Genomic DNA, 24,761 nt, shown 5'->3' on the forward strand with positions numbered 1-24,761 from the left:
TCGACACGTGTCTTTCAAACCAGAAACTTAACTATAAGTTGTTTAGGTTTCTTCATTGCTCAGCAGATGGATACACATCACCAACTTTAATATATAATCATTTGACTGATACTTTCCTGGGGGAAACTTATATGTGGTAATTTAAGGATTACAACTAAGAGAATGAAAGTAGGAGATTTTCACTTAAATTGGAATATGCAAGATGAAAGGAAATAAATAAAAGGAAAATCAGGACTTAAATTGAAGTGGATTCAGCCTATCGTTACCTTTTGCTTCTCCTAGTTCCATCCTTAACTGCAAAACTGTATTATTGCTCCTTGTCAACGCTCCCTTGAATTCCCCTTCTCTGTACAGTAACATGTTATATCCAGATGATATTTTGCCCATTTCCTCTGTAAGAAGATGAGGCAAGAGTGGTAAGACTTATATCTGTAGCGTGAAACCTGTTCTAAACAACCACCTCTAAAAAATGAAGAATAATACATTTTATTGCTTAATGCAGGTTATTTTATACAGTTATATGGCAGCTAATAATATTCAAGCCAATAACAGATACTTGCAGCATCACAGAGGGAACTGCATGGGCAGGTGGCAAAGAAACATTCTTAATATAGTTCTGAAGTAAAAAAGAACAAAAGTTTATAGCAACGAAATTAGGCTCTTGCTTGTGCCAATCACTGCCATGTCACCTGTCCGCGTAGGTTCGAGTCTTGGGCTCGGTCAGCTTGGGTATGTGAGAAAGCTTCCTAGTAGGTTCCCGTGGTACAGTGGTTCCTTTCAGGGGTTTTCTAGGGTTTTACTGCTACCTATTATACTTGCTGCCATGTATAGCAGCATGTCATGTGTTGACAATGCTGCTAATGCCACAGAAAAAACGAGCCAGCCAATGTTAAAGTTGTGAATTTATACTCAAATTTTGATTTTATGGTTAACATGTTGATCAAAATATGAATCGCATGGTTTCAATTGATCTTTGGTATATGTATCATTGATTTTGATGAAGACACCATATTCAATGGACAGATTTAATCAGTTCATAACTTAAAATGGAAACATCTTCAGATTATTCGCATAAAACTATTTTCATTTTAAACATATCACCCTTCTGCAGTAGAATTAATATTTCTCGGTTATTCTCACCAAAATTGGAATAACAATTTATTAGAAAATTTCATATGGCTCAAATGTCTATATCAGTGTTGTCAAATTGTAAAATGCTTTGCTCAACATGAAATGACAAATAAAGTCAAACAGGGGCCATAACCCTCTCAGGTTCTGTAGATTGATGTAAAATCAAAGTTGTTTTGAGATCATAATAAGAAACTTGGCTAAATCCTTGAAGTTTTTCAACCATAATTAAGAAGAAAGAAGCTTAAAGATAGAATGTCTGATGGTATACTCATTACAGAGAATTGGGTCTTACTGTAACGCTACTCGTGATATGATATACATACATATATATGGTATGGTCATAACAACACCAAGCTATGCCGTTTCTTTAAATTAGATCCATTAGGACTAAACAGCATAAACTCATAGTCTATTGAATTATTCAATTAGAACTAAATAGCATAAACTCATAGCCTTTTCTATGAATTAGATCCATTAGGACTAAACAGCATAAACTCATAGTCTATTGAATTATTCAATTAGAACTAAATAGCATAAACTCATAGCCTTTTCTATGAATTAGATCCATTTGAACTAAACAGCATCAACTCACAGCCTGTTCTAATGAATTATTCCATTAGGACTAGATGCCATCAACTCATAGTCTTTTCTAAAAATTAGATCCATTTGGACTAAATAGCATAAACTCATAGTCGTTTCTGTGAATTAGATCCATATGAAATAAATAGCATCAATTCGTAGCCTTTTCTATGAATTAGATCCATTTGGACTAAATAGCATCAACTCACAACCTGTTCTAATGAATTATTCCATTAGGACTAGATACCATCAACTCATAGTCTTTTTTATAAATTAGATCCATTTGGACTAAATAGCATCAACTCATAGTCGTTTCTGTGAATTAGATCCATATGAAATAAATAGCATCAATTCATAGCCTTTTCTGCATATTAGATCCATTTGGACTACCTCGTAGCCTTTGCCATGACTTAGATCCAAATGGAACATATAACATCGACTAATAGGCTTCTCTATCGAATTATTCCATTAGGACTAATTCGCATCAACTCATCTCTATCAAATTATTCCATTAGGAATAAATTTCATCAACTTGTAATCTTCTCTAATTATTCCATTAAAAAAAATAGCATCAGCTTATAACATTCTCTATCAGATTATTATATTAGGACTAAAAACAATCAACTCACAGCCTTTTCTATCGAATTATTCCATTCGTACCAAATAGCATTAACTTAATGCCTTCTCTAAGGAATTATTCCATTAGGGCTAAATAACATCAACTCACCACCTTCTCTATCGAATTATTCCATTAAGATTGTATATTTTAGGAATTAAGAGCTCAATTTGAGACATCTTTGTAAGTGTTGCATATTCTGTCTTAGAATAGTACTTTACCATCAACGACTGAGGGCGATTAGAACCCAGTTCTCTCTCTCTCTCTCTCTCTCTCTCTCTCTCTCTCTCTCTCTCTCTTGTAGCACATATGTACTACGAGTTAAAAAAATAACTGCTTTTTATGTAACTACCTTATGCACACTTACCATTCAGACACTTTTTCTCTTCTTCAATTTCTCTATTTTCTTGAATTAAAAGTCTGCAGTTCTCATCGACTTGGTTTAGCGATTCCAGCTGATTTTGTAGCATAGTGTTTTCACCTAAAAAGAAACAAACATGTTTCTTAATAGCATTTTCCAATTTACCGTATGTTGGGGATGTCATTGAATCATCAAATATCAACCACTCCTAGCGTTTCCTCAAAGAAGATGAATACTTAGCTAATAGAAGAAAAATCCAGCATTTTTTACCATGAAAAGTGGAATTGAATTGTGAGATGTGTAATTATTTCTATACCGATTCGTACCTCCTAATATTGCATATATATTGCGTGTGTACAAGAATTTAGTTACTTAGGACCAATAACATTAAATGACTGTTGTTCCCATAGCATAAAGGGGATCGTGGGATTTTAATATGCAGTCACATTGACTATCGGGTTAGCACCATAATCATTTGGAACATTTAAATATTGCAAAAAATACTGTTGTCAAGACATATGTCCATATTAACCAGTTTTTAGGGACCACAAGAAAAAATATGCATTCAACTGTCATTCAGTCTTCTCACTCATCTATACAAATCATTACTTCATACAGTTTATTCTTTAGATTGTGTACTAGTGTTATTTAGCCAGATGGTCCAATTATTTGCCCGAAAGTCACGTCATCTATGTCTGATACAGTCATTATATGCCACCAGTACCCATTCATATGCATTATATAATAGCAGCATTCTCTTTATTCTAGAAATAAAAATAATATTACGTTCAAAAAACTCAACACGTTCAGTCAATATTTTACAACTGTTTTGTGACTCTTCTAGTTCTTCCCGGAGCTGTCTTGTCAGTGCCTGCTCACTCTCTGCAAGTAGAAATATGCGATAAAATGTGTTACTATACCAAAGATAAACTATTTCTCACTGGAGGCTAGTTTAATGTATTGCATTATAGCTCACACGACATTTTGTTTCTCCATCGTAGATGGGCATGAGAGAGCATGGATAAAAGAAAAATATCTTCACCGTTTGTCCAAGTGGTCCGATGGAGTGGCTACAGGTTTCATGCCAAGAATTTATGAGTAGTTCTACAAACGATGCTTTCTCATGGATTTTCAACCACTGATCACCATGTGGTTAAGATAGTACTGATGTGTGCTTGGTTCACTGTTTATGACCCCAGCAAGCAGACACTATATAATTTCATTGTGAAATAGAGACACGGAAAGGTGTATGTTAAGGTGCATAAATTAATATACATGGTTTTCTATTTTTTTTCAAATAAAATGTTATATAACATTAACATATTGCCGATGATGCACACATTTTGTCAGTGTCAGATATTATTAAGTACACATAAATTTCAGGTTTTCAAAATCCTTTGATAGTATATCCTAAACATACGCAGTTATACGTTGCAGTTTGTGCGGCTGTGTTATTTTTTAACAATTGTAAGACTGTTAGCGTGCTACAAAGGCAAATAAACTTATAAACAAGAGTCAAGAAACGATGCTCTACCGACCAAATACATTTCCGGGATTCCGGCGAAGACCATTTTGTCCTTTTTAACTGCCTAATATGTAAACCATCTCGGATATTCTTTAGCGATAAAACATTTTCAAATTAGTGGCTGTGGTTGTTTGTTAGACTTGAACCATCTTCATTCAGGACAGACTAGACATTGCAAGAAGTACCACGAAGGAACCCCCGTGTTTATATGACTTTCTGTTTTGGACGGGTAACAATAACAAGATTTTTGATATGGTTACCATGGTGACCATATTGGATATCTGATCGGCACCGTTTCTGTTTAGTCGTTTGGCGAAGGCACCATGTCAATATACCAGTCATCAAAGAGAGGTAGCAATAAGAAAACTTTCAAAATGGTCATTATGGCAGTTATACTGGAAGTTAAATCAGAACCATTATCGTTAATAATAAGTAGACTTGATCAAACGTCTTCTGGTGAAAACCACACAATATGACTTTCCGTTCAGGAGTAGTACTGATACTGAGATTTACTGTGCAAGCAGTGCTATTTTCTTTAAAGATTAAGTAGACAGCCTAGAACATTCTTTGTTCAGATAGAGCAGCGATGACAAGCATTTTATGATGGCCACTTCCGATGGTCATCATTTTCATTTAGAAGCAACTAGACATCATAACATGGCTTTTAGTGGAAACCTTATGCTGATATAACCATCCACTCAGGAGTAGCAAAACCAGATTTTCAAGATGACCGACATAATGGCCATATGGGACATAGATCAGCATCATTTAGGCCAACTTCTTTTTGAAAAGTCACATGTCAGTGTGATTCTTAATCAGGAGGAGTAGCGCTAACAAAATATTTAAGATGGGCGATGAGGCGGACATATTGGATGTCCAAGCGGAACCATTTTCATTTAAGACCAGAAACAATGGGATGAATATGTGTATAAAGGTTAATGGCAATCCTCCAAGTATTTAGTAGCAGATGCAATAACAAACTTGTCCTAATGGATGACTGACAGACAACGAATAATACACCATCCGATAAATTCTCCTATGCAATGACCAGGAGAGGTAAAACTCACACTTACACCTAAACGAAAGTAAAACAAACTTAAACCAGTTGCGATATTTATATTTCAGCAGGAAACTATATGAATGTACAATTCCACCTAAAAGAATTTGACATACATACATACTTCATAACGAATGTACTATCCATCAATGACACCTTTTCTACAACTTCTTTCAGGCCTTCTCATCTAGCACCAAAGGTGACATCAAATAGTCAAATAGTCACATTTTCCTAGACAATAGCCCTTTTTATTCATTTCTGTGAGTGTGACCAATCACATCTATCTTGCTAATTAACAATAAGCATTCATTGAAATTCGTGTTTTACTTCTTCATTTTCATTTCTGCATATCCGAATCAATGTTTCCTTTTAGTCTTTATATATAAATATATATGTGTGTGTCTGTATGTATGTATAAATTTATTCTTTTAATTAATTCTCGCTGATAGGAGTATCTACATTATATTATTATAATTTTCTAAAGATTTTAACAATATTTGTTCAGCTACCACTATTGCAAACAATTTATTTTCTTTTTTATGTTTCCCCAACTTTAGCAAAATTTACTAAGAGCAAAATATCAACGTTAACGTGTAGCTATGAAGATAAAGTTATTTTCACGTTATGTCAACGTTATTTATCATTATGACAAAAATTATATGAGTGAATAAAATCCATGAACATGTAAAATGTGAAATCGAAATCACCGACACATAATTCTCGTAATCAGCTGAATGTACCACTTCAAGCATTTTCCACATACGCATCAATACCAATTTAAGTATTTCCTGATTAGGTAGCTTTCATTAAATAGTGCCTCAACATTTACATAAAATCAAAGAAGCATTTGCCATAACAGCATTCATGATGCTTCTTACGTTTGAGGAACCTTTCACCAATGCTTGTGTGTTTTTATGTTTGTGTGTGCACGCTGATGTGCATCGTTATTCTACTGTTCTATCTTGGTAAAACTGAAATTCAAGCCGTTAGATATCTTTTGCTCCAAATTTTATTCAATATGTATAGGTCTGTGCATGATTTTTCTCTCATTAACATTAGTTAATTGATTATGCATAATATGTTACTGAATCAGACACGATATCCTTTTCTCATAAAATTAAGCAATTAGTATTAACATTACTGGTAGCGGTAGCCACTTTCGACATTTCTGTTTGACATGGTGACATTTTAGAGTCTTTTGAATCAAATACTATACATAGAGTTATATATTGGTTTTCTTTGATATATATATATATATATATATATATATATATATATATATATATATATATATAAAATTTCATTGTATAACATTGTGGGGGAGAAACAAACATGCCTACTCTGGTGTGCAACCTTAAGACCTCCAAATACATAGACAACAGTTGTATCCAATCACCCATCATCTAAGAACATGTGGAATAGGCAAATATTAATGTTCCTCCCAACCGTTTGACAACACATTCACGACATGGGATTCTGGCTGCGGGACAGGGGAGAAAAGGTCTATCATCAGACACTCAAAAAATGCACAAATCAGATAAAAGATTGATTAATGAATGTACCACTAGGAATGAAGGATTTAATCATTATTTCACAAATAGTCTACCAAGACAATGAACCTGTCAGGAATGTGTTTCATGTGTACGGTTATATTTAGCTGGATGCATCAGCATATAATCTCCCAAGCCAGAATGGAAAGGTCAGGTGATTTGGTCCCCCATTTCTGGTGGTAGATCAGTACAATCAAGTTGTCTGACATGACAAGGACTACTGTTTTGTTGGTCCATCCTGACATCAAAATCATTGATTATACTCTTTATTTCCAAAATGTTGATTGAAGAGGAGATTCCTCTGGACCACACTTGACCTTCTCAGTTGAAGCATGGCAACAGGTGGACTCCCTAAACTTTCGTAATTTGCGACCGTACATACCGCAATATCGGTTGGGCTTTTCCAGAGGAATTCCTGCCATAAACCTAATTTTGTTTAGCCAAGCCCAATCAAATCAGCTGCATCATGAGCAAACCGGGGAGTTGCAGGAACTCTCGCTGTAATCCATCCCTTGTTAGAAATCCACTCTGCAAGATCGATAATCCATAACATGCAAATGTGAGAGAGACGAACATAGTCGAGATTGGTGATAAATCCCATGTGCAAACCAACAAATAGCTACAATGTGTCAAGGTCCGACTTAACCCAGGTCGCTAAAAAGTGTAATCGTTCCTGACCAGAACAGAACTTTCTATTGTGTATTTTGAGGACATTGTTCATATAAGCTGCAGTCGTTGCTGACGGTATCAGCTGTAACAGGTCAACGACGCAGTTGATACTTTTGACTGAATGGCCATAGTCGTATTTTGAGGTCATGTCATGTTGGAGGACAAGATCAAAATAAGTACTGTCCACCATTGTGAAAAACACAAACAAAAGTTTATCAAAAGTCAAAAATAATAATTATCACATTTAGTAAAATTCTTGCTACACTCCGGATAGATGGATTCAAATCGCAAAAATATTCATAGGAATTTGGGAGGTCTTATATTACTATATTGATAGTGATGAGAAAAAGCTTAAAACTGACGTCACACTACGTTGATAAAATGGCGGTGATGAGTAAGAGTTTGTACCCTTGGTGTAGATGGTACATAGATAGAAAAGAGAAAATTGTCCTCTTTTCGGTAAGGCTGGATTCAGTAGGTAGCGGAGTGCATTTTTTCTAATGTCAATGTGATCGCATAATGCATTAAAAGGAGAGGTTAAACATGCAAGTCTTTTGGATTCTGGCAGAAAAAATCTTGATCTTCCAAAAGATAAACATATTCCATCGATTATCATAAATCATACACTTAAACATGATAAAACTGTAAAACATCCCAGTGTGTGTGATTTGGACTTTTAATGTAGCTTTATCAATTTTTCAGTCATATCACTATGATGGCTGCAGTGTGGCGGTTTATAGTGATGTCTTGCACTGGGGCATCATGCTACATGTCTGTGTCCCACCCAGTCACATTATCCTGACACCAGGCCGACCAGTCCTAACACTAACCTCTTAATACTGAGCGCCAAGCGAGGCAGATGTTAGTACCATTTTTATAAGTCTTTGGTATAACTTGGCCGGGGATAGAATCCACGACCTCCTGCATCCGAGGCAGATGCTCTAACCACTAGGCCACCGGAGTGGTCTCAAACATTGTGGGTTATAGTGGTTATTCACCTCTCGATCAAACATCAAATGACTTCTTCAAAGAGCACGAAATCACACTGACAGATATATATTAATTTAATAGAAGACTCAATGTAGAGGAAATAAGAAGTCAGCTTATTGCATAACCATGATGAGCAGAAAGGGAGCTAAAAGATCGGAGAGCCCAACACCCGTGGCCCTTCTAAGCATAAATAGGGCCCTTTTTGTATTAAAAGCAAATTGCAGGTCCAGCCTATCATGAAATGTATTATCTTCTGTGCCTGAAAGAAACATTTAGCTGGCCAAGGAAATGTAGAATTCTATTTTGATTTCCTGAAAGACACCTGTACATTAGTGATATTCATCACCTGCTGGGGTACCATTTGTAGGTCTCTCCAATTTATGAAGATCACCTGTCTAATTGCATCGAAAGCCATACACTTTGTGGACAAAGTGAAGCACGTGTCATGTGAACAAAACAAAACATTTTATTTCTGTTCTCCATATTTCATTGGTGACCTAATTAGCACTTACGTGTCCTTCAATCAATTACAATGAGCTATCCTTGCTCACACTGGGGAGGTACCTTTATTCAGAGTTATAATTCATGCTACACCAACGTGAGTGGTATAACATAAAAGGGATAGACAAAGCTTTACAATGACCAACGTAATGTAGACCTTCTACTCATGTCACAAAGTACAAACATGAAACAAATTTCGGAGCCCAAATATTTTAGGTAAAAAATTGCTGGTTCTGGATCGGGAGTGTGGTCCCAGATTTATGACTTCCTGCTGTTAGATCTAAAGCAAACCTTTTCGAGCTTCACACCGACTGATGAACCTTTGCAAAATGAAGGGTGCGTTTAAGATTTGGAGAAAATAGGGTCATTTGCACGAAAAACATAGTTACAATAACAAAAAGAATGAAGTGTATTTTCAATTCACGTGAAGGCAAAATATTCAGTGAAAACACTGTCTTTTATACTATAATTACCCGTTAAAATGAAATGATTCTGAAAGAGATGTGGCTGGAAGCAGCCAGAGGTAGTCAACATGAAACCATGATTCCTACCCGCATTTCGGTCGAAAGTAAAATTAATCTTCAAGCAAGCGTGTTGAAGAAATAAATAAAGGACTTAAGGAAATAAAAATCAATGTAACAATGCTTAACTATGATACTTATACAAATAAGCTATGACATCAACCTAAACCAAAACCCAGAGTAGTGAACGAATATTTCATTCAAAATAATTTGTTTCAAGTATGAACGAAATGCATCAATGGCTATAGGAAACATGAGGAAATGGGTGTGCCCTTCACCCTAAGGTCAACGGAATAATTGAATGCATTGCAGAATGAACTTAAATTTATAACGATTCATGCCAAGTGCAATGGGAGTCTATAACCCTAATAATTTTTTGAAGCTACAGCTGCTACTGTCAGAATAAAAGTGACTACTGTTTCTCAATTACCATTAATGTGTGGTCAACAAATACTATACAGATGTTCATGGATCATAATTACCTCTCCACAGTGATCCTTAACAAGAAGGTTAAATATATGGACAAGACCGACAGTATGTGCTTCTGTAATTAATATCCATAAAGGAAAGGGACAATATCCTGTTCTGATATCAAGATGATACTGTCTTTGGATGGCTTTCCATCCATATTAATTCATAAAGATGATAAATTGCCATTTTTATTATCGCACTTCAATGTATTGTACTTAGAAATATGTATGAAATTGAAGTCTCCTAAAATGTCTGCTCAGCCCAATTTATGGTCTTCTATATTTTAACCTGACCGTAATCCAACGAATATGTAACATTTTACGATTACGGAAAACATGACAGATGTGAGCAATGGTTCAATGTTTATGGTTAAAGGAATTACCAAATTTGCTCTCAGTCTGTTTTAAGAACTGCTGTTCCTCTCTAATACGTTCATGCGCATTGGAAAGTGTCTGCATGAGGTTGTCGTTTTCATTCTTGAATCTCTCTTCTTTACAAACACTTTCATCTGAAATTGCAAATTTTGGAACGATGATTAACATATTCCTGAATCCATTGCTGCATATTGCGAGAAAGGTGGAATTCTTTTATATAATAATAAACTTGGTACACAATCCATTCTAGATATGACAACATTTAAATTATTTCATCATTATATGGTAAATATACACTGAAAAGTGTTCCTACAGGTAAGTTGTGTTATTCAGTTTGCTTCATATATATATCATAACTGCATGATATGTGTCATAAAATTATTCCGTTGTATCTTAGCAAATATATCGACATGACCTTATCTAACTGGACCAGGGAAATATAAAAAAACAAAATGTGCTTCAGACAACATACATAACAACCATATCTATGAACAATTTTCTATGAATATTTGGTTAGCATGGTGATCTGTTGTAAGCTCTAACATGTTCTTGAATGAATATGTTGAGAAATATATTGTTTCAAAGTTCCTCTATTGTGGGAATCTTTATTCATATTTAATGGTAAATAAGGAACAGTTGCTAATATTTTAAGGCATTTTTACTTTCTGTCAAAATTGTCAGGTTTTCTAAGATAATGTCATTATCAATAATGGCTGAAGCATTTAATTGTGGATCACCAAACATAATAAACAAAATGAAACCCTTCATGTCAGGATAATGTCCATCAAACTTAGTCGAATTTTGTTGAGGGAATATTGAAAAGTTCTATCACGGTTTTTCTATTTTATTTTGAAAATTGATCTCATATTTGACGGATCACTTCTACTAGTTCTGAACAAAGTTAAAAGCTTTTCCTACCTGAACGCTTTAAGTCAGCTAGGGCCAAATTCTTTTTCTCTTTTTGTAGTAACAAACGGCAGCTTTGAACCATTTGTACAAAATTAATAGCCCTCCTCGAGCCAGAATTCTTTTTTTCAAGTTTGACCAAGTTTTGCCCAGAACTTTGTTTAGAAACAGTTTTGTATCTTTTGTATCTAGTTTTAGTTATGGTGGTCATATCGGGTGGAAGATCATCTTTACTTTTTGTACATAACGGAAAGCCCTATATGCAGTAATATTTTCAGTGAAATATGGCTGATGACTGCGACAGTCTTTGAGAAGCCATTTAAATTGTTATTCTTTACTATAGTAACATTATTCACATTTACGTTGGATCGCTACAATGTGTGCAATGTTAAAAGCCCTTTAGATCACCTCCCTCCCCCTCAGGCAATGTTGGTAGAATTTAGTCCCACTTAAAACAGCAAATCAAGATAGATACCAGATGGTGTACACTGGACGCAAGGTCACACACACACACACACACACACACAGATATATATATATATATATATATATATATATATATATATATATATATATATATATATATATATATATATATATATATATATATTGATAAATACCTTTAAGACATTGGTTTTCTCGCTGTAGAGTGTTAACTGAATCCTCCAGTACTTCCAGTTGAGCTTCCGATTGCTTAATGAGAGTTTCTGTAATCACAGACACAAATGTGCAGTCTGTTATGATTCATTTCAACACGGTAAAAATTGTATAAACAAAACACTCTGGCAAAATAGATAACAACATGCCTTGTGATAAATTTTCCTGCTTGAAGGTTTAAGACGTTTCATTTTCATTAGGTGTGTGTGTGTGTGTTTGTTTTGGATTTTTAATATAGCTTTTACAATTTTCCAGTCATATCACTACAATGTCTACAGCATGACAGCTTATAGTGATGTCTAGCATTGGGACATTGCCGCAGACATGTAGCATGATGTCCAGCCCAGTCACATTATGTTGACACCAAGCTCACCAGTCCTAACACTAGCCTCTTAATGCTGAACACCTAGTGAGACAGCTGTTAGTACCATTTTTATAAATCTTTGGTAATACTCGGCCGAGTTCGAAACCACGACCTCTAGCATCCAATGCAAACGCTTTAACTGCTAGGCCATCGGAGCGGTCAACTGTCATTAGGCAAAAAATTAAAATAGATAATTGGAAGTGGTTTGCTCTTTGATTAAATCACTTGTTTCTTGTGTTAAGCCTCTAAATAAAACCAATGTGTAGTTTGTCCATCTTTAAACTGTTTTGTGCTCAATATCTTTTGAGTGGAGGAAGGGGTATTTGTGTGCATGTGATAATAACTGTACAATAAATCTTCTTTTATTGTCGAAATAATAAATCATATGCATAACAATATCGATATAACATCTAAATATACAAAAGAGATATAGTGCTTGATATTGCAGTTCAATTAAATACAGGTAAAAGTCATACAATAAAATACAAACATACAATTTAATACTTTAAAGCGATTTATTTGAAGTGGTGCTATCTGTAGCTGGTTGTAATGAACTATAGGTGATCTAAAGGCTAAACCTAGCACTGTAAAGCTTGGGCCTGCATGTTGAATAGACAACCAAAGTATTCGTATAAAGTACATGATCATGACCAGAAGATCCAACCGTTAAGCTAACATACTGCAGCTTGATTTGTCTTATCTTTGTAGTGGTGTATTCAGTAGATGAACAAAATTCAAACTATACGAAACCGTTACTGAACATTTTCTATGACTGAATCATAGATCCATGGACAACAGTGGCAGAGTGCATCCCGTACAGAAATTTCTCATGGATTCCATATGGAATACTTCAGGAATCTGTATGGAATAGAAATGGACTGAAAAACTTATGGAATCAGACAATTTATTTCATATCAATTCTATAAGTACTTCACAGCAAGTGAAAATTCCATATGGAATAAAGTTGTAACTTTAATCCATAAGCACTTTTTTCCATATGGAAAGCAGGCACATGTATTATAGCATCATGGAAAATACTCTCTGAAGAATTAATAACCTAAACTATATGATTCAAATCGAAATGTTGGTGGGAGTTAGAGTGCATGTAAATGTCAGTGTAGCTGATATGGAAGGATGAATATATACTCATATAAATTTGAAGAAAACACATGCATGTCAGTTTTCTTTAATTTATTTCCAGATGTTTAAAAACAGGCAAAGCGTAGATGAATCTTTGGACTTAGACTGTTTGGTGCAAGGTGTATTTTGAGCTTGATCTGATGTTTACTCTGAAAAATAATGTTTTTGCTTCTTATTAAAATATGCCCTACAAAAATCATACCCTAGTGAAAATGTGACTGAAATTTCAGCAAAATCACAGTGAATATTTTTTGACAGTCACTCTAATGTCCTTTTTCACTAAAATTATGGTATTTTAGTAAATTTTACCAAAATTTCTGAAAATATCAGTGACATTTTGTGATTGAAATTTCCCTGACTCTGCCAACATTTCTGAAAATATCAGTGGGAATTTGTGATTGAAATTTCACTGAGAATTTGTCAACAATTCTGAAAATATAGTGATATTTTGTGATTGTAATATCACTGACATTTCAATAAAAAGTATCAATAAGATATAATAAATTTGCTTTTTGTTTCTTGTACAATTTGAATGATTTTCAGCAGCATTTATATTTCCTGTTTCTGATAGCTGTAATTTTGTTGTTTATTTTGGGCACAATAACTTCTTTCCACATATTTCCTTCTTATATTTCTTTTTCAAATTTGTTCTTGTTGTTGTTGTTGTTGTTGTATTTTTGTTTAACTTCAACTGGATTTTACTGCCATCAGACAAGTTTTCTTGTTTTCCGTTTTAAACAGAATTTCGCTTTTACCCTGACCTTAATATGATTTTCCTCGAAACGGACCCTTTTTTAAATATCGTTTTCGAAATTTTGTTTTTAATAATGCTCTATCCGGTCCCATTCCGCAACGAGCTTTCTAATAAGTATTTGTTCCATTTATTATTTAAAAGATGATCGCTGTAAAGAGCTTTCTGATTGGTCAAAATTTTGTACTTGCCCAATGACTCGTTGCGTAATGGAAACTGATGGGATGAGCATGCTTGCTATAAATGGCGATTCGAATTTTCGATCGGGATACGAGATTGAATAACCATTTGAAAAATGTGCGGCAATGAGAATTGTTTGAATGCAAAGTCGATGGGAATGTAGATGGTCAATTTGTATGAAAACTGAACGCCAAGACTAGCATTTTGCTTTTTGTGCCATAAAGAGCTTTACAGTTGCAGCTAATGTGCCAAATAGGACAAGGAATTAAACCAGGATGATTTCAAAGTTGTACAACTCAAAACTGATTAACTTTCAGGATGAATTTAAGGAGGGACAACGTATAGCTCACTTGTGGGCATTGTTGCCAAATACCCATTTCTTGGCCCACAAGTAGAATCATCTTTCAATATCGTGAGACATTATTGTGTATTTATCAAGATATTCTTGGTGTGTTAGAATTCAGTGGAAAATAAGAGTAAGTATACCATGATAAACGTTTGTCACGGCTGCTTATGGAACAAGGACTAATTCAAGAGACCACAACAACATCATAGTTTGTACATTAATCAAAAATCAAGTCTGCAGTACAAGCGACATAAGGCAGGCTCCTAGCATTTATTCTTTTCATAATCAATGTCTCAAATGGATTCTTTTCTGTAATTTTTTTGCATTATTTTCACAGTTGAATTTTTCAAAGCAGATTAATATTTTATACTTTATATATGTTTATGTGTTCACAGATGCCTGTGCATATGCTACAGGCTTGATACTTTGATTTTTAAAATCAATTATTTAGTGTCAAGCCAGATTCTTCACATCATATACTGTATATATTGTACATAACAGATAGAAGGCCTCAAGGTAGATTAGTTCTGTAACTAACTGAGTTACCTTCTCTAAATAGTCGTTATTATTATTATTATTATTACTATTATTAACTCCCATATCTCTTACCTTGGATGTCATATTATTACACCATCTGTATATTTGTTTTCATGCACACTTAATATCACCTTGGTTAATAAATTCCTGTTTAATTCATATCCATTATTAATTTGAAACTTTCTGAAATGTTTGAAAAACTACTGAAACTTCAGTAAAATACTGTATAATGATCAAAAGTTTAGTGAAATCTCACAAAAGTGTTAGTCAAATATTTGGTGAAACCTCACAAATATTTCAGTGAAATTTTAGTGAGATCTCACCACAATCTCAATGAAAGTTTTTGGTCGAAATATTTGTGAAATCTCATAACACTTTTTAGTGAAATGAAAAAGACTTAAGTGATGCCATCATGGATTAGGTCTTGTATGCAAGAAAGAAAATGAGGACAAGAAAAATCTAAATCTTATTTGATAATGTCTGTCAAAATAATCCATTTTAAAAATTATTGTGAATATTTATCATTGATTCCCAATAATGTATAAGAATCATTAGGCAGTTTAATAGAAATATGAAGCAAATTATTTATGGTTTAAGCAGAAAGCACTTCAAAACCCATCTGAAATCCGCCTTAAGTACGATAGGAAAATGTCTTACAGGATGGACTATTACCAAATTCCATATGAACTATTTACAAATTCCATATGGTATATTTCCCAATTCCATATGGACTATTGCCAAATTCCATATGGATTATTCACAAAGTCCAAAGATTCATCTATGCTTGTACTACCAAATATTAATTTTCTGATCATGTTTAAATTTTCTCTATTTTTTGGTCATGTCTTTGTCTGTTTTTAAACATCTGTGGAAATAAACTAAAGAAAACTGACATGCATGTGTTTCTTCAAATTTATATGATTATATATTCGTCCTTCCACATCAGCTACACTGACATATACATGTACTCTAACTCCCACCAATATTTCTATTTGAATCAGATAGTTTAGATTATTAATTCTTCAGAGAGTATTTTCCATGATTATTAATTCTTCAGAGAGTATTTTCCATGATGCTATAATACATGTGCCTGCTTTCCATATGAAAAAAGTGCTTATCGATTAAAGTTGCAACTTTATTTCATATGGAATTTTCACTTGCTGTGAAATACTTATGGAATTGATATGGAATAAATTGTCTGATTCCGTAAGTTTTTCAGTCCATATCTCTTCCATACGAATTCCTCAAGTATTCCATATGGAATCCATGAAAAATTTCTGTACGGGTAGTACAGGAACAGTGAAAATTGTAAGCATTGTTTCTATCGTTAGGACTGAGACAACTACCCAATGCCTTACATGGAACAATGAAAATTGTAAGCAATGTTTCTATCGTTAGGACTGAGACAACTACCCAATGCCTTACAGGAACAATGAAAATTGTAAGCAATGTTTCTATCTTTAGACAACTTACCCAAAGCCTCTTCATTCTCTCTTAAGTGCCGCTCTTTCTCTGCAGTTTTTGCCTCGGCCTTTAAAAATTCTTCCTTGAGCATTCTTTTCTCGTTCTCAAAAGCCTGTTGTTTAAGAACTATTTCATCTGAAAATGCAAATGTTTGACAAATGATAAAATATTACATTATAAAGTCAGGTGTGAAGCAAATAATGTATAATTTGGGACATTTGGAGATCTGCAATAATAACAGTCTTATTACGTATATAATTTTAAATATGACAAAATTCAAGATTATATCAGTATAAGGGCTGTTCCATTTAAACATACGTGGTACCAATGTATGGCAGCCCTGAACAAGGATAGATGCCAGGTACTCTGATCTCTCAAATAGTTCATATAAAAATTTACAAAATTCTAAGGTTCCCAATTATGCTTCACTGGAGCAGCCGTGAGAATTGGAAAATTAATATTTAAGCAATTTCGTTTATGTATCATAATTATCAATATATTTAAAACATAACTGTGATTTGAACCATAAACGTAGACACTTTAATTCAAGATATGTTTCAAATTCAAGATGTGGACATGACCTGATCCAAGGACAATGCTGGATAAGAATCAAATGTTTAGCCTTTAAATAGCAATGAAAATGTGTTTGCAAGAGCATTTTTTATGTTTGTACCACTGTCACTAAATGTCCCCTGTAACATGCATTCGTATAATATAATGAAGAACTGCTCTTGAAAAAAGTGTTAGTTTGGTTCCTGAATAGGCGTGCGTTTGCTGACATCAATTTGCACCATATTATTGTATCTTCAAAGTCCTTCAATGCAATCGAAACGAAGTTAATTTATTGACAGAATGCACTAACTACAACCATCTAACGCATATTTACATTTAGAACGTGTTCTGGTTTGTACTCACCTCTGACAGGCAAATGCAGACAAACTGTATTCTTAGCTCACTTGTTGTTATTTCCATAGGCTGTGTTTTGCGTTTTTATTTTACTTTCCTTTGAAGATTGTATTTTTGTAGGGTTTATTCTGATTATGTTTAGGTATTCGTTGGCTCAAAGCAATACTAGTCTGAATATTGGGACGAAGATAACTAAATTTGGAAGAGGCGTATGAATAATGTCAACCCACAATAACAAGAAACCTATGTTGTTATTTTACAAAACGATAATGAGAAATAATGATTACCATGTCGTTTATGCTTGTCTTTATCATACGAAATGGCATGTATTATTTTAATTTGTTTTGTAGATTATATTTTACCATTGTATGCATTCACAAGTTGATCTCTGCCAAGCATGCTCAGAATATGAGATACTAATGCGTATCAAACAATATAAGCTGTGAAAGTATTAAAATAAGCAATGTACCTAACTGACAAGCAATGGACTTAGCTGACATGCAATGGACCCAGCTGACATGCAATGGACCTAGCTGACAGGCAATGGACCTAGCTGACATGCAATGGACCTAGCTGACAAGCAATGGACATAGCTGACATGCAATGGGCCTAGATGACAAACATTGGACCTAGCTGACATGCAGCTGACCTAGCTGACAAGCAATGGACTAGCTGACAAGCAAATGACCTAGCTGACAAGCAATGGACCTAGGTGACATGCAATGGACCTAGTTGACAGGCAATGGACCTAGATGACATGCAATGGACCTAGCTGACAAGCAATGGACCTAGTTGACATGCAATGAACCTATATGACATACAAGATACCTAGCTGGCAAGCAATGGACCTAGCTGACATGCAATGGGCCTAGCTGGCAAGCAATGGATCTAGCTGACATGCAAAATCTTGCTCGTTTCATTATTCGTTTGTTTCTTTTATAATAATTACTTCAGAATTACTTCAAAGTAATCTATGCAATAGAAAAACTAAAGACAGATCTTTGTCCTCAGCAAGCTACAAAAAAATTAAACTTAGTTCAATAATCCTAGAAGAAAAATTTATTGAAGAGGGGATTATATAATTATATTTTACAGTTGCAGTTCTGCGTGTGTTTATGTTTTTAAAAGGATTATTTAATTTTGGGAAAATAATTTATGTTACATTGCCTAATCGCATGAAGTCTCATGCTATTTATAGCCAGTAATGTGCCTTGTATCTTGCAATACACTCAGTGGTGTATCGGTGTCATGCGGCATGCCTGTCTGCTAATCATAACTAAATACTATAGCTTTGACTCGTGGTTACCTCTAAGCGTTCTTTTGGGATTTTATTCATATAAATAAATTTGCTTTTATATCTTTCCTTAGGTGATTCATTCTTATCTCTCCTGAACTATTTATTTTTCTTCTGTTTGTATTTGAAATCAACATAAAATTAACCCCGAACACAATTCATTTTTAAATACAGTTCCAACTCGTTGCTTACATGATTGATGTTGTTTATTTGCAAGTACATGTGTATATGGCTCTTTTCTTGTTTATCACTCTACTGCTATCTGAAGATGTTTAGTATAATTTTTTGCTCATGGCGATTTGTGCATGTGTATGTGCGTGTGCGAGAGAGAGACTACTATAACTGCCAAACAGAAAATGCTTGAGGTGTCAGAGCCTTTTGGAGAATCTTCTTCACATGTTTGCCCCAGTTTTCAATTCCTGGAGTTAAAAGTCATACATGTATTCATCTGTGTATACATTTATCCTTTGTATGGACTCCACATTGATGCAAACGCAAAATGTTTCTAACATTTTCCTTACTGAAAATTTGAGAAGCGATGCTATAATTATTTTTGGTTCACAAATTTCTCTCAAATAACTTGGTTGATAAGCTCCCGGAGAGTGGTAAATTGGTTCCGAAGTAGCACTAGTAAATCTTTGGTTAAATGGAGTCCTTTGAGTTCCCCTTCCTTAGCTGCAAATTATGTTTGTGTGGTTTTCTTAGCTCACTGAAGTTGGCGGTATTATTTAAAAGTGCACCTTTGTACGTTTGAACTGCATTGCTTTAACCAAAAACCTCTCACTTGTGTCCAATAAGTGTTTCAAACTGCTATAGACTGCACAAGGATGAAAGTGTATGAATGCTGCGTGATTTTGCCAAAGCACGACATGACGATAGGAATGTCGATACCGCATCTGCTACGTGCATGGGGATGTGGAGAGGTTCATCCGTTCTCATGCCAATCGACTGTTGGTCATAAAAAGTTGCTTTCTGAGACTCTGCAAATACATAGGACAAAGTGCGTGAGATGGCTACTTCCTCTTCTGATGGTTTCAGATAACAAGTTTAAAAGTCTCACCGGTAAAAATGTATAGTGATATCATTCGTGCTACGGTTATACAGACTATGCCTGCTGCATCAAAGACATGACCAGTTGGTCTGGAAGAGAAACATCTGCTCTCATATATGGTACCCACATGAACCGGGAAAGTTGGAAGGAGGACAACGTCCTACAACCGATCCTGTATGGTTCACACATGTATACATGCAAGATAATAACACCTGATGGCCTAAAGTATAGTATATGCATGTTGCCAACAGAGCAGAAGATAAGTGAGTGCTTGTCCGTGAAGAACTTGTGTCTCCTGACACAAAACAGCCACCGTGCCGGGTCCTTGGTAGTCTTTCTCCACCTCTTCGTAGTAGCCCAAGCGTTCCGTAATTGCACGATACAGTAATGAGTCGGCTCTCAGATGCTTGTTCATGGCCACCATATCAAATGACCCATGAGCCCTGTAGCTACAGCCACCTCAGAAAGATTTTGCATGTGGCTTGGCACTGTGCTGGTCTCCTATCATATGATGACATGAGCAAAGAATTTCAGTCTAATGTGTTGTGCGGTAGGGTCCACTACCATTAGCTATTCAAACGAAAGAATAGATCATAGTTTTATGTACAGGCTTTGCTCGCACGTCCTTCTATTACCAGCCAGTTGGCTTTTTGATGAGGAAAAGAGCGAAGTGCGCGTAACATTTTCGAAGCCGTCTACGCCGTTGATATGAACTGAAGTGCCTTGCTATGGGTCGGTGGCACTAGAGGCTCTACAATCTGGCGTTTCGCCCATGTCATTTGCATTGCTGTGTGGCATCGGTATGAAGGTGGTGCCTGACAAACTAATGCCCTTAGTTGCTGTCTCGTTTCATTGACTTTACTTTGTAGGGTGTCGCAGTCTCAGCAGAAGCGATTCTGTAGGTTGTAGACATTCACAAGGTCAGTCCATGGGCTTGATGTTGATGGATCTGATCGTGACCCACATAGCCTCGGTAGGGAACATCTGCCGCATGCTACTAAGACAATTGCCCAATTATCCTTCCATGGATGTTCATACATCCATGTAATGTGGCTGCAAACTAACATAGTATGAGATAGCTTGCCTCGGTGGCTCCTTGTCATAACTGACCAGAACGTTGGTCTATCTGCAGGTGCGCACCAGATAGTCCAAATTCCCAGAAATTATTGTTTGTAATGACAACAGATTGTGCATCTGTTGTCATGCTTCATCATGGCCAGTGGCAAGTGAAACTGTTCCAATATTTTTGAGAATATGTATTAAATAGCAAATATTGACAGACTCTGGACGTTGGATGATATACCCCGGACACAGGGCTAAAATTCATTAAAAAAGACACTCCTTATGGTCATGTTGGATAAACATTTTCATATGAGATAGAGTACATCTTCAAAGTTATCGCTAAATAGATAAAAACCTTCCAGCTTTTTTTTCTCTTGTAGTTCACTGCTAATAATATTCTCCAGTTTTTTCTGTCTTGCTTCGGCATGGCTAGTACGCTCTTCTGCAAGAAATCAAGAAAGTGCAGTCAGAGTTCATTACAGCATGTTATAAAAAATATACCGTTCCATACTTCTAGAGGAAATGAAAAACTTCATAAAATAAAATGCAGTAAATATAATCTTTACATTACTTTGAGCAGGTAAATAAATTTCAGCTTCAATTAGAATACAATATAGTTTATAGTAATCGATGGTAACCATGCAATCCCTGCCAATGGGCCACCTTTAAATATCATTGTGGTTAACTGTCGATTGCAACTTACTGGCACAATGTAATAGTTTCTTTCTGAATTGGCTGAAGTATGTTTGTCTCGGAAAGATTGGCAAATATCTTAATGTATTGAAATAGAATTTACATGATATTAATTTATCTTATTGACATATAAATACAGTGGAAATCTGTAGGAAACAGTGAGAATCCTACAACAGAGACAATTTACAGTAAATAGTCAAAATACAGTTACATGGACAAATGTGTAGAAAACAGTCAAAATACCGCTACAGTGAGAAATGTGTACGAAATAGTGCAAATGCAGGACACACGGTACTACGAAATAGTGCAAATGCAGGACACACGGTACTAATTATACGGAAGAACTGTGAACCAGTCTAGAAATGGGTGAAGAAATAATAGAATATTTACAGGTTTGGTGGTCCATAATTGGTTAATAATGAAGATTAAAATTTTAGGAAAAATATCTTTTGAGAGCTTATCCTATATGTAATGTAAAAAAAATATTGACAAATTTCTACTGATGCAATTTTAGCATTTTTACAGGCTTGACTCAGGAGTACTCAATACTGAAAGTAGCACCTGATTCATTTGGTGCAGAATCAATAACACGTGTTTCATGCACACGTATGTAAACAAATTGCCGCGGGTCATACGGTGTTCTCCACACATAAGCTTGCACCAAGGTTAGATGTGCACGAAAAATTATAGGTGTCATTATCAGCACCCATAAATTTTAAGTTATTGAATTTTGAATATGACAGTGTTTCCATATGTTTACCATTGGAGTGGAATTAGTACCGTGAGTCCTGCAGACACAATTGACAAATGTAGAAGTAGCGCTTTTAGAATTCCCTGCTGATTTCGTACTTTTTAAGTGTTTTGTGTTTTTACCAATCTTGAACTTGTACAAGAAGATTTCATGCTCTTGTGATCCACATTTTATTAAAATATAACATATGTCTTTATCATGCACACACGACAAGTTATTGAATATCTACTGGCTCACTGCAAACGTTCAACGTAAGTTAATTTTTTGTGGATACCAATTCAAATGATAGTAAAAGAAGTGAAAGTTTGTCGAAACTTGTTTGTAAGTTAGTGAAATGTGCCATATTGTTCCTTTGAAAAAGCATTTGATATTATCCTAAAACAATTCAATGGCCCAACGATCGGCACCCATCTATTTTCAGCTCGGAGCCTTATTGTATTCTAAGTGAAGCGCACGTGCGGCGTATCGAACATATGCCTCTGAAATCCTCGAGCGAATTGACAAAATGTGGAAATTTATTTTGTAGATATTGAAACAATAATAAATTTTAATATTTATCCGCATGTATGCCTTAATCCTTTTTGCAGATCGTGTACTTTGTGTTTAAAGCAAAGCATAAATAGAGAACATATTGCCTGGGTTACCTATCATTAGTACATACATGTCATTCTACCAGCAGTATGACAACAAAAAATGTTTTCAAGTCCGTCAACCACACATACCGATAAATAGTTTACGATCCTCCGCTTTTGAAATTTATGGATTTTTTTTAAATTTTAAACGCATCGAAGAAAAAATACACAGTATTTGTACGAATTCTATCCATGCATAATGTAAACTAGCCAGAATCAGTCCACTAGGTACATGAACTGTTCCAGTATTCATTGAAACAGGTGCATTGCTGCGTGGCTGAGTAATGGTATTAAGTCTAACATATGTACACAACCAGCTGTTAACATATTACGTTACTGTTGTACTATGAAGAGTTTATGCTCAATAGGCTTTATTTTATGTATTATAAGTAATAGAGGGATGAAATGTAGTTCATGATGGTTTGGGGGATTTTGAGTAAAGTCCATTGTCCTATGGAGAAAGTGAGGTAAAATGGAAAAACTGATCAAAATATTTTTTTTAGGCAGAAACACTTGAGTGAGTACTTTGATTTTATGTCGCCCAGTTTAATTCCTCTAAGACCATCCAACGTCTAAAAAGAAACTAAATAAAGGACAATCAGCTTCAGATAATAATTTACATCAAGAATGCTAATCCAATGAGTGAGAGTAAGACTGATAGAGCAAATTGGACAATGGCTGCCATCAGGACTTGGAGTAAAATATTACTTGAAATATGAATAAACACAGTCAAGTTTATATAATTTTGTTGATATTTGAAGTACAACAGCTACAACGTTGTGTGACAAGAAATAGTAAAATAATTGGGCACATGGACATTGGGATGAGGAGTTGTGGAATTTGAGTCAAGTCTAGTGATTTTTTTTAAAGATCCCGCCATGGGCCTGTCTCTAAAAAAATTCTTTGAGCATTGATAAATATATATATATATATATATATATATATATATATATATATATAGAGAGAGAGAGAGAGAGAGAGAGAGAGAGAGAGAGAGAGAGAGAGAGAGAGAGAAAGGGGGGAGCAAGTACTTCCTGAACAGAAGGAAATCAACAAATGTATTATATTTGAAACCATAAATATATTATCGAACAGGGATACCCTACCAGTGAAACAAACTACCTAAGCTCAAAATGGAATGAAAGTAAAATAATAGATGGACGGGTTGATAGATGGACAAACAAGTGTAACATTTATTATCGTTAACATTGTTGTGGTGGGGAATGAAAGGCATGTATCACCATTGCGAATGAAAACTATACCTTACAACCTCCACCAGGAATTGATGTAATATAGTTAGACAAAGTATTAAAATGTTGATACAGTGACATTACAAAATAGTGAAAGCATTATGGAAATATAAAATGATGTTATAGTGACATTACAAACCCATGTACATCAGGGTACAATGCAAATGCATCTTTATACAGTGATATATTGTCATAGTGCCATTACACACCCATGGGCATCAGGATACAATGCAGCAGCATTTTTATACAGTAATATATTGTTATAGTGACATTTCAAACCCATGGACATCAGGGTACAATGCAGCATCATCTTTATACAGTAATATATTTGTATAGTGACATTTCAAACCTATGGACATCAGGATACAATGCAGCAACATCTTTATAAATTAATATATTTGTATAGTGACATTTTAAACCCATGGACATCAG

The 24,761-nt window shown here is 34.9% G+C and overlaps 1 protein-coding gene across 5 annotated transcripts in view; it reads right to left on the bottom strand.

Moving 5' to 3' along the window:
• The window catches only part of LOC149797684 (uncharacterized), a 113,576-nt gene that overhangs the window by 4,247 nt on the left and 84,568 nt on the right, over positions 1-24,761 (bottom strand). For all 5 annotated transcript variants that reach the window (XM_089962602.1, XM_089962603.1, XM_089962600.1 and 2 more), the window contains 7 exons: positions 21,359-21,445; positions 16,700-16,825; positions 11,872-11,958; positions 10,354-10,479; positions 3,474-3,569; positions 2,694-2,807; positions 267-392 (listed from right to left, as the gene is read on the bottom strand). In XM_089962602.1, coding sequence (XP_089818728.1) covers positions 267-392; positions 2,694-2,807; positions 3,474-3,569; positions 10,354-10,479; positions 11,872-11,958; positions 16,700-16,825; positions 21,359-21,445 — 762 coding nt within the window. The remainder of the gene's footprint in view (positions 1-266; positions 393-2,693; positions 2,808-3,473; positions 3,570-10,353; positions 10,480-11,871; positions 11,959-16,699; positions 16,826-21,358; positions 21,446-24,761) is intronic.

Source organism: Sinohyriopsis cumingii, chromosome 6, assembly GCF_028554795.1.
Source record: "Sinohyriopsis cumingii isolate HCF-2022 chromosome 6, ASM2855479v2, whole genome shotgun sequence".
NCBI lineage: Eukaryota > Metazoa > Mollusca > Bivalvia > Unionida > Unionidae > Sinohyriopsis > Sinohyriopsis cumingii.